General features: G+C 41.6%; 1 protein-coding gene across 3 annotated transcripts in view; it reads right to left on the bottom strand.

The window, feature by feature from the left end:
• LOC311133522 (LIM domain and actin-binding protein 1-like) overlaps positions 1 to 10,600 on the bottom strand; it is a 40,850-nt gene extending 30,250 nt beyond the window's left edge. For all 3 annotated transcript variants that reach the window (XM_084167025.1, XM_084167026.1, XM_084167027.1), the window contains exons 1-2: positions 10,419 to 10,600; positions 2,256 to 2,414 (exon numbers count right to left, since the gene is read on the bottom strand). In XM_084167025.1, the coding sequence (XP_084023151.1) occupies positions 2,256 to 2,380 (125 nt within the window). In that variant the 5' untranslated portion in view covers positions 2,381 to 2,414; positions 10,419 to 10,600. The remainder of the gene's footprint in view (positions 1 to 2,255; positions 2,415 to 10,418) is intronic.
• Positions 10,601 to 15,784: the final 5,184 nt, after the last annotated feature.

Below are 15,784 nucleotides of genomic sequence, written 5' to 3'. Positions count from 1 at the left end.
ATGCACGTTGTTGATATTAGCCCCCTGTGTACATTTAAGGGCCAGACGTGCTGCTCTGTTCTGGGCCAACTGTAATTTGCCTATGTCCCTCATCTACAGTGCCTTCAGAAAGTATTCATACTCCTTGACTTATTCCACATTTTGTTGTTACAGCCTGAATTCAAAATTGATTAAATATATTTTCTCCCACCCATCTACACACAATACCCCATAATGAAAAAGTGAAAACGTGTTCTTAGAAATGTTTGCCAATTTATTGAAAATGAAATACAGAAATCTCATTTACATAAGTATTTACACCCAAGTCAATACTTTGTAGAAGCACCTTTGGCGGCAATTATAGCTTTGAGTCGTCTTGGGTATGTCTATCAGCTTTGCTCATCTGGATTTTCTCCCATTCTTTCTTGCAGATTTTCTCAAACTCTGTTAAGTTAGATGGGGAGTGACGGTTAACAGCAATCTTCAAGTCTTTCCACACATTTTCAATGGGATTCAACTCTAGGCTTTGGCTGGGCCACTCAAGGACTTTCACATTCTTGTTCTGATCCCATTCCAGTGTTGCTTTGGCTGTATGCTTGGGGTCATTGTCTGTTGGAACGTAAATGTTCACCCCAGTCTAAGGTCATTTGTACCTCAATTGGTAGAGCATGGCGCTTGTAACACCAGGGTAGTGTGTTCGATCCCCGGGACCACCCATACGTACAAATGTATGCACACATGACTGTAAGTCGCTTTGGATAAAAGTGTCTGCTAAATGGCATATTATTATTATTTGCACTCTGAAGCAGGTTCTCATCAAGGATTTGCCTATATTTGGCTCCATTCATTGTTCCCTCTAGCCTTACCAGTCTCCCAGTACCTGGCGCTGAAAAGCATCCCCCATAGCATGATGCTGCCACCACCATGCTTCACGGTAGGGATGGTGTTAGACGGGTAATGAGCTGTGCCTGGTTTTCTCCAGACATACCGCTTTGCTTTCAGGCCAAAGAGTAAAATTTTTGTCTTATCAGACCACAGAATCTTTTGACTTATGTTCTCAGAGTCTTTCGCGTGCCTTTTTGCAAACTCCAGGCGTGCAGTCATGTGCCTTTTTCTCAGGAACGGTTTCCGTCTGGCCACTCTCCTATAAAGCCCAGATTGGTGAAGTGCTATAGAGACTGTTGTCTTTCTGGCAGGTTCTCCCATCTCAGCCAAGGAACTCTGTAGTTCTGTCAGAGTAGTCATTGGGTTCTTCGTCACCTTCCTAACCAAGGTCCTTCTTGCACGGTTGTTCAGTTTGGTCGGACGGCCAGCTCTAGGCAGAGTCTGGGTAGTTACACATTTTTTCAATTTCCCAATGATGGAGACCACTGTGCTCTTGGAAACTTTCAACACTCTAGAAATTGTTTTATACCCTTCCCCAGATATATGCCTCATCACAATTCTATCTTGGAGATCTACGGACAGTTCCTTGGACTTCATGGTATAGTGTCTGTCTGACAACTGTGGGACCTTATATAGACAGGTGGGTTTCTTTCTAAATCATGTCCAAACAATTGAATTGGCCACAGGTGGACTCCAATCAAATTGTAGTGACATCTCAAGGATGATCAAAGGAAATTGGATGCACCTAAGCTCATTGATTCTTGAAGAATATTACTTATAAACTTAGTTCAACTGTCGTACCCCATCAAAACCCAAAATATAAGCTTGTTTTACTCAAATGTTTGTAAACAAACACTGTATAGCCTAACAAATATTGTTAAAACTATATTTAATGATATCATGGATGATCAGTCCTTGCATCTATAGCTCTCCAGCCCCATCCTCCCGCTTTTTACCAAAACAGTGGTGGGGAAAATGCTTTGTTATTGTTTCAACTGCTGATTGCTGCTTTAAAGAGTGGTAAACATTAACAGTCAGAATGATCTCTTTAATATACAGCTAACATCTCAGTTAACCCTTCTCTTTTCCTCTCTCCATTAAGTATGTGAATTTGGGGTGGGAGCACTTATATAAAGCTTTAAGCCTGAAGTGTTTGGGTTGACTTTCATTTTGGCGCCTGACCGACACCGACTTGACTGACTGTCCATACTGGAGATGAGCACCAAAGAGATACGTGTGCTTAGTTCACTAGGTAAGTTTGCTAAAGCTGGGAGATGGAGGATTCCCTAATCCCTACAGATAGATGTGTGTTTGGTAAGATGCATTTGGAAGATGTGTCTACTGTTCATATAGACAGAAGTGTCTTTAGTAGAGAGTTTTGTGTCACTCACTTGGAGAAGCGCTCTGCGATGGCATTGGTCTTGCCTCGCGTGTTGACCAATGAGAGCTCCCTGGCAGTGACGCGTAAAGACTGTGACGCCCACGACCTTCGGCTGAACGAACTTCCACCTTCCATCTCTGCCTCCTAGTAGCACTCTCAGGGCCAAGGGCTGTAACACACACACATTAGTAGTTAATGATAGAATCAAAATGTAGACAATTTCTGTTTTACATGAAATATATGGGGGGGGGGGGGGGGGGGGGGTAGAAGGAACTACATATAGATTGCATTAAAGACTCTGGGCCCTAGTTATAGGCTACCGCTATAGGCTACCTGGTTTGGTCATATTCTCAGGAAAAACCCCTGGCCCTATACATGACACCCAACACAGAAATACAGAACGTTATGCAAGTTTGTTAACCTTACACAAGTTAGGAAAGTTCTTAACATGTTTTTCCAATACCCTTCAATTAAAGTGTCAGCCTGTATTGTCTATGTTGCTGTTTGATTGATTCATGGTGATTAATAAGCAGTGAGGTAATAGTGCACACCATGGACAAACAGCTGGGTGATGTCACAGTAAAATGTTTGCTCTCCGCCCAATGATGTCATCCAACAGTGTCAGTGTGGGTTGTTGAACCCAGGCTCTCCAGGCTATCTCTATGATACTACACTGTATTAGTGAATTCCTATAAGATGGGTGTTGGAGGATTTTTAACAAACTTGCATAACGTTCTGTATTTCTGTGTTGGGTGTCATGTATAGGGCCAGGGGTTTTTCCTGAGAATATGACCAAACCAGGTAGCCTATAGCGGTAGCCTATAACTAGGGCCCAGAGTCTTTAATGCAATGTATATGTAGTTCCTTCTACCCCCCCCCCCCCCCCCCCCAAAAAAAATATATAAAAAATAAATAATAATAATTCTAAAGTGGTTATCCCACTGGCTATAGGTGAATGCACCTATTTGTAAGTCGCTCTGGATAAGAGCGTCTGCTAAATGACGTAAATGTAATGTAAATGTAGTAGGCTAGAATTGCAGGAAATTTGCTTAGAAATGCAAAAATTGCTCTACACCGCCACGATAGGGGCATCTAAAATTCAGCCTTGCCAACAGGCTGACCACATCCCCTGTCATACCCCCTACCACGCCCACCAGCTAAGCCCCTTTTTGATCCAGAAACCTGTACACACACACACACACACACGATTGGTGTATGATTACAGGAGCAAGCAGAGACACAAACTCTGCCATCATGATCAAGCGGGCAAGTTGACACTGCCTGTGCCACTTGACTGCGGGACTGATACACAACAGACATCAGCAACAATGCTGTCATTGTATGAATCAGAGCATATCATCATCTGGCTGAGACAGACAGTCAGGAGGTTCTGTTCTGAGGAGATAAATCAGCACTCCGACTGCCACTTATCTCTGCCTGATCTTCATAAGCAACAATTATAGAACGCCAGAGTTTAACATATAGGACATACACCCACATGCATAAATACCTAAACACACACACACACAGGCAATAGTTAGTTACTATAGTTGCTGTGCTTTCCGACAGACACGTACACACTAAAAAGCAGTCTCGTAACACAGCTGGTAAGCCAGTAAAATAGTAATTTGTCTGGAAGGGAGAAACGACAAAAAGCACGTGACACGTTATACATGGAACCACCTTTGGTACACTGCCTGATGTGTATTTGTACAGTCATTTGCAGATAAATTAATGTCAATAGGCTAACTCTAGTGCAGCCAGAAGAGTGTATGGACCATGCCCTTTCATCTGGCCCTCTTCATTAAGGTGTGCTTTGCAGGTATTACATTATTGTTACCCGTCAAAGAGGACTTTGAACTGAATTTAACGTTACCAGAGCAGCTGGTTTTGTATTGACACAGACATGACTAAGCACACGCATAAACATACACATGCAAACAACCAGTATTACTAGACATTGACCATGACGACCATGATGAATGACCAAATCCAAAAGCATCTCTGTCATATTTCATGAGAAAACGTTAAGAAAGTTTGGCAACGATTAAACCTTAGCTTAAGAAGTGAATATTGGTTGAAACCCTGTGAAACCTTGAGGTACTGCACATGTTCTGTGGGAAAAAGGGCTAAAGTGCCGTGTGTGTGTGTGTCTCAGAGGCAATGCATCATATTCATGTGCATCAGGACAGCATGACAGCTCAGGAAGCCAAAGAAAGCCAAAGACAGGCAGGGGACATTCCAATGTAATTCCTCCGAAAACGTTCTCAGCCTTTCCTCCAAGCTGCCTCTCCAAGCTAAGCAAAGGAAAAACTACCTCACAGTAGAAACCAAAATGCAAGGATTGAAGAACTGGATTAGCAGGAAATATTCAGCCACTCTTGGAGGAGAATGGAAATTGAAAATAAAACATGTGTTCTTTGTTATGCGTTTCATCACTGAAGCCTTCAGGGGGATGCTTTTCTATTCAATTTCCATTCCATACTCATCTCTATTATATATGCAAGCTAAGCCATCTCCTGCCGTTGTGACATTGAGCAAGTCGCTTAACTCCTATAACTGCTCCAGGAGTGCTGCACTGTGGCTGCCCTCTGCCCAAACCAGTGTATGTTTGTATGTCCTGAGGGGTTGGGATAAAGCAGAAGACAAATTGCTGTTCACATTCATCTAGGCTACATTGGACAATAAAGTAATCATCTTCTTGTAAGCTAACAGAAGCTGTGGCAGTGGAGGTAGCATCAGTAAGGGGTCATGGTGGTTGTGATTCATAGAGGAACAGGTATCCTAACAGAGACGAGGCTTCCTTCTCATATGGCATTTGTGTTCTTCCAACAAGCTGCGACAGAAGTTTAGTCAATCTGGCCCTAAAACACCAGGTCTAGTCTACCCGCTCACCATATCTGAACAAAGTATCTGCATGCATGGTAAGCTGGTCTATTGATACCTTGTAGTACAATGAAATCTATAGGCTACACTTTACTTCACCATAGTTGATTTTGACTGTAAACTGGGAAAATGTACTTGCTACGATTGTAATATGTTGTCTCACCTAGCTATCTTAAGATGAACGCACTAATTAATGTAAGTCATTCTGGATAAGAACATCTGCTAAATGACTAAAATGTAAATGTAAGTTCTAAGCACAAATGCCTTTGAACCTTCACTTTCATCTCATTGCATCGAGTTTTCCCTAGAAACGATGTATCCACAACAAACCCAGATATGGAACACAACACAGGATCAGTCTGTGTTGCGCAATATAGCCATTTCATCATCAGTGCCTTGAGTGACATGGAGGTACAATCAGTCCTGAACAGCTCAATGCAGGGAGGGGAGGTTTATAAGTTGCTATCCCCCACCTCACCCACCTTCCCTGAATACATTTAGGGAATATGTAAAACAAACATGCAGATAGAAAAGAAAACACAAACTGAAAATACCTTTGCAGCTAAGTAAATTCCAGGGACGATAATAACAGCCATGTTAAAAGAACACAATGTCAGGATAACGTTGACTGCACCAACTGACAGATCTAGGGCAGAGGATATAGCTCATTTAAACTGTGCTCTTTCTTTATGTCATATCAACCATACGAGACAGGTAACACTTGAGACAAACTCATTTTGCTAAGTGTCTGTTACTCTATGCAAACTGATTTGCAGATAATGTCACTGTACGTAATTAAACTAACCCAAGTACCATGAGGTGTAAAAGCTAGTTAAAGTCTGGCTCCAAAACAAAATGAAAAAAGAAAATAAATCTATAGACAATTCTGCCTTGCTCTGAACAAAGAATCATTAAACACAAAATCATTCAAGCTAAACTAGCAGGTGAGTCAGAGACCAGGGTTTTTTCTGGATCAAAAGGGGGCTTAGGTGGTGGGTGTGGCAAGGGGCACGGCAGGGGGTCATCCTGTCGGCGTGGCAGAATTTGAGAAATTAACTTGCCATTTTAAAGCTAATTTCCTGCAATTCTACATATTTTGCCATGCAGCTGAGAGAAAAATGTAGCAGTTTCAAAGGAAAACTCACACTAAATCTTCCGCTGCTCTGTCGCTCACTATATACTTTAGTCTGAGACTGACATCATTGAAGTCGTTTGTGGTGACGAGGGACGTTGTACAAAACAAAGTCATCAGCGATTGGATCGTCTCTAACCAATCAGAGTATCAAAGCCATGACACATTTTTAAACCGCCACTTTAACCACGTGTGTTCTGGCTACTCAGATCCAGACTCATTGTAGAGAAGAAACTAACGTCCATGGGCGTGGCATAGGGCTTGGCCGGAGCAAGGAGTCTGGGTAGCCAGGCAAATTCTGCCATGGAGCTGAGACAAAATGTTTCAGTTTTAAAGAACATTTCCTGCAATTCTATGCAATTTGCTATGGCCAATGCTGTGTTCTTTTGCTAAAACATAGTAACAAAATCAATACTGCTAAATTTTCAATTCTCCCTGACTGTCTAGCTTTTATTTAGGTGATTGTACGTTAAAATATAAGGCTCCATTATCTTTTCTATATACTGTGCATTTGGAAAGTGTTCAGATCCCTTGACTTTTTCCACATTTTGTTACGTTACAGCCTTATTCTAAAATGGATTAAATATATGTTTTTCCTCATCAATCTACACACAATACCCCATAATGACAAAGCCAAAAACTGGTTTTTAGAAATGTTTGCAAATTTATTAAATATAATAAACAGAAATACCTTATTTACATAAGTATTCAGACCCTTTGATATGAGACTTGAAATTGAGCTCAGGTGCATCCTGTTTCCATTGATTATCCTTGAGATGTTTCTACAACTTGGTAAATTCAAATGATTGGACATGATTTGGAAAGGCACACAGCTGTCTATATAAGGTCCTACAGTTGACAGTGCATGTCAGGGCAAAAACCAAGCCATGAGGTTGAAGGAATTGTCCGTAGAGCTCCGAGACAGGATTGTGTCGAGGCAATGGTACCAAAAATGTCTGCAGCATTGAAGGTCCCCAAGAACAAAGGAGCCTCCTTTATTCTTAAATGGAAGAAGTTTGGAACCACCAAAACTCTTCCTAGAGCTGGCAATCAGGGGAGGTGACCAAGAACCCAACGGTCACTCTGACAGAGCTCCAGAGTTCCTCTGTGGAGATGGGAGAATCTTCCAGAAGGACAACCATCTCTGCAGCACTCCACCAATCAAGCCTTTATGGTAGAGTGCCCGACGGAAGCCACTCCTCAGTAAAAGGCACATGACAGCCCGCTTGGAGTTTGTCAAAAGGCACCTAAAAGGACTCAGATCATGAGAAACCAGATTCTCTGGTCTGATGAAACCAAGATTGAAGTCTTTGGCCTGAATGCCAAGCATCACGCCTGGAGGAAACCTGGCACCATCCCTACGGTGAAGCATGGTGGTGGCAGCATCATGCTGTGGGGATGTTTTTCAGCAGCAGGGACTGGGAGACTAGTCAGGATCGAGGGAAAGATCAACAGAGCAAAGTACAGAGAGATCCTTGATGAAAACCTGCTTGAGAGCGCTCAGGACCTCAAACTGGGGCGAAGGTTCACCTTCCAACAGGACAACGACACTAAGCACACAGCCAAGACAATGCAGGAGTGGCTTCGGGACAAGTCTCTGAATGTCCTTGAGTGGCCCAGCCAGAGCCCGGACTTGAACCCGATCGAACATCTCTGGAGAGACCTGAAAATAGCTGTGCAGCGACGCTCCCCATCCAACCTGACAGAGCTTGAGAGGATCTGTAGAGAAGAATGGGAGAAACTCCCCAAATACAGGCATGCCAAGCTTGTAGCGTCATACCCAAGAAGACTCATATATATCTCGAAAATGTATTCATACATGCATACATTTATACACACACACACACACACACACACACACACACACACTACCGGTCAAAAGTTTTAGAACACCTACTCATTCAAGGGTTTTTCTTTATTTTTACTATTTTCTACATTGTAGAATAATAGTGAAGACATCAAAACTATGAAATAACACATATGGAATCATGTAGTAACCAAAAAAGTGTTAAACAAATCAAAATATATTTTATATTTGAGATTCTTCGAATAGCCACCCTTTGCCTTGATGACAGCTTTGCACACTCTTGGCATTAGGTGTTCTAAAACTTTTGACCGGTAGTGTATATACAGTTGAAGTCGTAAGTTTACATACACCTTAGCCAAATACATTTAAACTCAGTTTTTCACAATTCCTGACATTTTAAAATGTCTTAGATCAGTTAGGATCACCACTTTATTTTAAGAATGTGAAATGTCAGAATAATAGTAGAGAGAATGATTTATTTCAGCTTTCCCAGTGGGTCAGAAGTTTACATACATTCAATTAGTATTTGGTAGCATTGCCTTTAAAATTGTTTAACTTGGGTCAAACGTTTTGTGTAGCCTTCCACAAGCTTCCCACAATAAGTTGGGTGAATTTTGGCCCATTCCTCCTGACATAGCTGGTGTAACTGAGTCAGGTTTGTAGGCCTCCTTGCTCGCACACGCTTTTTCAGTTCTGCCCACACATTTTCTATAGAATTGAGGTCAGGGCTTTGTGAAGGCCACTCCAATACCTTGACTTTGTTGTCCTTAAGCCCTTTTGCCACAACTTTGGAAGTATGCTTGGGGTCATTGTCCATTTGGAAGACCCATTTGCGACCAAGATTTAACTTCCTGACTGATGTCTTGAGATGTTGCGTCAATATATCCACATAATTTTCCTTCCTCATGATGCCATCTATTTTGTGAAGTGCACCAGTCCCTCTTGCAGCAAAGCACCCCCACAGTATGATGCTTCACGGTTGGGATGGTGTTCTTCGGCTTGCAAGCAACCCCCTTTTTCCTCCAAACATAACGATGGTCATTATGGCCAAACAGTTCTATTTTTGTTTCATCAGACCAGAGGACATTTCTCCAAAAAGTACGATCTTTGTCCCCATGTGCAGTTGCAAACCATAGTCTGGCTTTTTTATGGCGGTTTTGGAGCAGTGGCTTCTTCCTTGCTGAGCGGCCTTTCAGGTTATGTTGATATAGGACTCGTTTTACTGTGGATGTAGATACTTTTGTACCTGTTTCCTCCAGCATCTTCACAAGGTCCTTTGCTGTTGTTCTGGGATTGATTTGCACGTTTTGCACCAAAGTACGTTAATCTCTAGGAGACAGAACACATCTCCTTCCTAAGCGGTATGATGGCTGCGTGGTCCCATGGTGTTTATACTTGCGTACTATTGTTTGTACAGATGAACGTGGTACCTTCAGGCATTTGGAAATTGCTCCCAAGGATGAACCAGACTTGTGGAGGTCTACCATTTTTTTTCTGAGGTCTTGGCTGATTTATTTTGATTTTCCCATGATGTTAAGCAAAGAGGCACTGACTTTGAAGGTAGGCCTTGAAATACATCCACAGGTACACCTCCAATTGACTCAAATGATGTCAATTAGCCTATCAGAAGCTTCTAAAGCCATGACATCATTTTCTGGAATTTTCCAAGCTGTTTAAAGGCACAGTCAACTTAGTGTATGTAAACTTCTGACCCACTGGAATTGTGATACAGTGAATTATAAGTGAAATAATCTGTCTGTAAACAATTGTTGGAAAAATTCCTTGTGTCCTGCACAAAGTAGATGTCCTAGCCGACTTGCCAAAACTATAGTTTGTTAACAAGACATTTGTAGAGTGGTTGAAAAACAAGTTTTAATGACTCCAACCTAAGTGTATGTAAACTTCAACTGTATATATATAAATAACACTGTTTGTACTTAGGCGACCTGAAAGAAAGGATTTCAATGTCAGAAAAATCCCTGGAAACTGAAACACAGGTCTCTCCTTCATGGCTGACTTGGCACCTCTCAGCTTAAGCGGCTGATCAGGTGTCACAAAGCCGCCATCCTTGTTTTAACCCTGTGTGTTTAGACAATAGCCTACCTACGGTAGGGAAAAGTCACATCCATGACATGGATACTGTTGGACTAGCCTTACTACAGTGACAGTGGGAGTTACGGTCAATACTCTCAGTGATAACAGAGATAATGATTATTTGAGATATGCGATCGATATAAAACAGACACACACACACAGTTACACAAACAATGGCACAAGGGGAGTGGTAACTTCATTTCTCCCCAAAGAGTTTAAGTTAACTGTGACACACCTGCAGACATGAAACTCACCTTTTTTAATAGAGTCTAGTTTTTCTGGTATCTTCTCGATGTAAAATTATTGTCTCATCTATTATTTTATAGCACTCCAGTTTCGGTCCAGCCTGTAATTTCAGAACTTCCGATGTGTCAAACTCCCCTGGTGAAACCTTTCGATACCTGACACTGTGTGTGTATGTGTGTGCAATGTCTCTAGTGTGTAAGAGTTTAAGGGGCGGAGTGCGGAGAAAAGTGTCATGAGAGTGGAGGAAGCAGGTCATGTGATTCCCTGCACCAATGACCTTGGATTCCATTTCTCCTGCCAGGTACATTGTCTGTGTGTGTGTGTGTGTGTGTGTGTGTGTCTTCAGCAGAATTTCTAGGAAATAGCCTATACAACTCCCTGCTCTACAGTTAAAAGCATTTTAACAACCTGTTGAAAAACTCAAAACTGATCTAAATTGTGTGATTCTATGTCATAACTTGATCCCCCTTAATGATGGTGGTAAAGAAGGGGAGGTGGTGGTTGCAACAAAGGACAGAAGGAAAGCTGGAGGAGAGAGGTGAAGAGAGAGAGGGACAGAGGGGAGAGGAGAAATGAACAGAGAGCCAGAAGCTCAGGTTTCTCTGCGTTGTTTGAAAGGGGACCTGGAGACACCGAGACGTCCCAGGGGCCTTCATGGTGCTGCAGCAGGGAGAGAAAACCCTGGCTCGCAATACACTCCACACATTCCTGCCTCACCGGCCCTGTCTAACCAGTACCCACCCTTGCCTCACACCTGGAGGTGTGCACGCATGCGCACACACAGCTTTGTCTGCACAAAGTATTTTTAACGTTTAAAAAAAAAATACACAAACGTTTCACTAGAGCAGTTTCTCTATGACTTACTGTAGCAATGTAGAATCAGAATAACCTTTATTCGCCAAGTACATTTGAATTTAACAGGAATTTGACCTGGTAAAATGGATCTGCCACAATAAACATAATATACAGACAGACGTTACACAGAATATACAGACAATGTATAAACAATGAATAACATACAACGTCCACTATAACACTAAATGCAAAACCTCAGGCTATAAGCTATAACTACGAAATGTACATTTCTGTGTCTCATTAATAAACCGACTTCACAAGCATGTCAGAGTTGAGGACATTACTCATTGAAGTGGTTGAAAAAAAAACATTCTGCCCAGTACCTGAACCAGTGAGATCTGTGTGTAGCCTATTTTCTCTTCAATTTACACAGGAAAGTTCCCTAGTTTATCAATGGTGATCTGTCAACAATGAGGAAAGGGATGACTTGAACAAAATGAGCCGAGATGATGGTTAGCATCATCAATGCATTCCACTGAGTCATCGTCACTGGGACATCACCACCTGGCTGCTTCCTCTGTGGTCTAGCCTGTCTATTCGCAGAGAGAGGAGGATGAAAAGGTGACATGGTCTGGCAGCGTTTTCAAAGACTCAGCTGTGCCACTTCCAAGAAGACCGAGAGAACTGTATAAATAGCGGCATTAAATGAGCATAGAGCTGCATTCAAATGGCCACACGTTGCGATCAAGGTACAAAGATGGACAGTCGGCATTGTGTGCTGGCTGACGGCTGGCACTGAGGTGAACACCAAAGTAGACTCCTCATTTCTCCAGGGACAGCCATTGAATACCCAGCTTGTAATACTCAGCAGGGGTTTGAATAGAATATAGCCTGGCTGTCAGGCCAACAACAGGTAACCTACTCTTGTAAGCCCAAGTCAACAAAATTGAGTATTAAACTAATAGTTCACTCCAAAATCAACGTTTATTTTATTTTTTTCAAAACTTAAGTGGTCTAGATGAGTCCATGTCTCGCATGCCATCTGTTGTGCAGATCTAACTATATTAGTCAACCCCACAGGCACCATCTACAATGATTCAATTAGATGGTGTCTATCTTTCCCCTTCATTTGGGTTTGAGGAATATAGCTGGATCTACACAACAGATGGGGTGTGGGTAGTAGACTTATTTTGACACTGCACCCCTTTTGAGTTTTGAAAACACTTTAAAACTTTTGTATAGACTCAATAGAGTATAGCCTAATAAAACATCTGGTCATGTACTTGCAAAAAGCGGCATCAGCAGAAAGGAGTGGTCCAATATGCATTATTACCACAATAATCAAGTAGCCATATGCTTACTGTATCCAAATATAATGCATTGTGTCTCCAGTTCTCCACATTGGGAATACCCTCAAATGGGTTAGCCAACTCCCATCACTTCCCTGCAACCTCCACAAGTAATAATGGTGCAAAATTGGCAACACCTGTCAAATTGGCAACATTCATCAGCAAGCATTTTAGCCTTGGCTACAGCAAATTCACCATGTGCACACCACAGCCTAAACTAGCACACCAAAACACACATTTAGGCTACTTTTATTAAAAAGTAAAATGAACATTGCATTATAATAACTGGATATATCAACACAAGTTCATAACAAACCTCCTGTAACTTTACTTTGGCCTTACGTTTCTGATGTTGCCTACCGCAGCTCCTTGACAGTCCCACAGGTGCACTATTGTGTCACGGTTTCGGCCGAGGCTGCTCCTCCTCCTGGTTCGGGCAGGCTTCGGCGGTCGTCGTCCCTGGAGTACTAGCTGCCACCGATCTATGTTTCATGTTCGTTTGGTTTTGTCTTGATGTTGTACACCTGTGTCTAGTTAGTCCTCGTTAGTGTCCTATTTAAGTCTCGTTGTGTGTGTCTGTGTTTGTGTGTGATTGCTCTTCTGTTTTGGTGTTTGAGCTACGTACTTCCCTCCAGTGTTTGGAGAGGTTTTCGCACATGTTAGTGCGCCGTTTATTTGACGCCTGTGTGCGCCGTTATTTCGCCTCCGGGCTTATTGTGCTCATTTACTCCGTGAATATTTCACTAAAGTCTTTTGGACTGAGCTTCTGCGTCCTGCGCTTGATTCCTGCACCACACCCACCTTCAGCACCCCTTGACATATTGAAAGAGAGGCGTTGGTTCGAGTTGGTTGTCGTCTGCTAACGTTAGTGTCTGAGATTTTAACTACATTCTTAAACAAACACATTTAACAAACATTTCAAATGACTACTTAAGTCAGGGTTTTTTGGGGTGGGGGGTATCTGTACTTTACTTTACTGTTTATATTTTTGACAACTTTTACTTTTACTTCACTACATTCCTAAAGAAAATGATGTATTTTTTACTCCATACATTTTCCTTGACACCCAAAAGTACTCCTTACATTTTGAATGCTTATGCTTAGGACAGGAAATTGGTTCAATTTACGCACTTATCAAGAGAACATCCCTGGTCATCCCTACTGCCTCTTATCTGGCAGACTCACTAAAAACACATGCTTTGTTTGTAAATTATGAGTTTTGGAGTGTGCCCCTGGCTATCCCTAAATAAAAAATATAACAAAATTGTGCCATCTGGTGTGCTTAATATAAGGAATTTGAAATGATTCATACTTTTACTTTTGATAGTTAAGTATATTTTAGCAATTACATTTACTTTGGATACTTAAGAATATTTAAAACCAAATACTTTTAGACTTTTAGTCAAGTAGTATTTTACTGGGTGACTTTCACTTTTACTTGAGTCATTTTATATTAAGGTATCTTTACTTTTACTCAAGTATGACAATTGGGTACTTTTTCCACCACTGCATTTTACAATGCTAATGTGTTTGAGACATGTGCAGGCCATTGCAGTTAATTTTGACTTTAACTTAATAATACAAATATATTTGAGTAGCAAGCAGGCAAAGGAGTCCCAGACAGTTCACAATATAAAATGTTCTGCCTGAGGGGGGCGTTGTATACTAGCTACCTGAATTATTTGGATTATATGGTTACCGCCAGTGCTTCGACTAAATTGTGCTTGTTGACAAGACGGACCTGGTTTGACATTAAATTCACATTATTGTTATTGACCCTTGTCCTATCTCTGTACATTGTGTGCAGAGACACACTTTGTAGGCCTACTTTAAAAAACACTGATGCCAGTTGGAAATGTTGGTGTCTCCTAACACTTCTTGATTTATAACTAGATGGAAAACTGATATTTGCCTTTACTCAATCAAATGCATGGTGAATAAAAAGGGCGACTCAGTTTTCAATGTGTCAATTGTATGCAATGCAAATTACACTAAAGACAGGCATTGTGAATATGCAAACTGAAATTGTGAACTGGAAGTGTGACTAATAGTTTACTAAAGGTTGCGATATCTTGACATCAAATATAGGCCTATGCCCTACCCAGTCTGTTGGGGAGAGCTAAGGGGACTCATTTATTAGGTGCTGGTTCACTCAGGGTTGCTGGTTTGCACAGATGATAGACAGTGGAATCACAGATGACTTGTAATACTTGAATGATGATGAATGTCAGCACAGTACAGAGTACCGCTTAGATGTGACTGGGCTAGACACTTGATAAGCATTTATTTTATTGACATGTTCTATTTAACCAAGTTGCGTTGACCACAGGGTTATCATCACCTGGGAGCTAACACATCTTTAGTAACCAGCACCTAAGGAATTACAGTCCACTTGGCTAACACCAAAATAGGCTAACTACTAGGCCTAAATGGCAACAAAACCAATTGCAATCACAACTGCAATGCAATTGTTACATGATTGTTCAGAATCTGCATAATATAAAGATCCACTGGACTGAATTAAGAAAGGTGTTGTTAAATTATTTGCAATATACAGTACCAGTCAAAAGTTTGGACCCACCTACTCATTCAAGGGTTTTTCTTTATTTGTACTATTTTCTACGTTGTAGAATAATAGTGAAGACATCAAAACTATGAAATAACACATATGAAATCATGTAGTAAGCAAAAATGTGTTAAACAAATCAAAATATATTTGAATAAGAAGAAGAGACCTGCTTGGGTCAAGAAACACGAGCAATGGACATTAGACTGGTGGAAATGTGTCCTTTGGTCTGGAGTCCAAATTGGAGATTTTTGGTTCCAACCGCCGTGTCTTTGTGAGACGCGGTGTGGGTGAACGGATGATCTCTGCATGTGTATTTCCCACCGTAAAGCATGGAGGAGGAGGTGTTATGGTGTGGGGGTGCTTTGCTGGTGACACTGTCTGTGATTTATTTAGTATTCAAGGCACACTTAACCAGCATGGCTACCACAGCATTCTGCAGTGATACACCATCCCATCTGGGTTGGGCTTAGTGGGACTATCATTTGTTTTTCAACAGGACAATGACCCAAAACACACCTCCAGGCTGTGTAAGGGCTATTTTACCAAGAAGAAGAGTGATTGAGTGCTGCATCAGATGACCTGGCCTCCACAATCCCCGACCTCCACCCAATTGAGATGGTTTGGGTTGAGTCGGACCGCAGAGTGAAGGAAAAGCAGCCAA

Source organism: Coregonus lavaretus, assembly GCF_964263955.1.
Source record: "Coregonus lavaretus genome assembly, chromosome: 8".
NCBI classification, from domain to species: Eukaryota; Metazoa; Chordata; class Actinopteri; order Salmoniformes; family Salmonidae; genus Coregonus; species Coregonus lavaretus.
The sequence above is the reverse complement of the archived record's forward strand: the minus strand, read 5'-3'. Positions and strand labels throughout refer to the sequence as shown.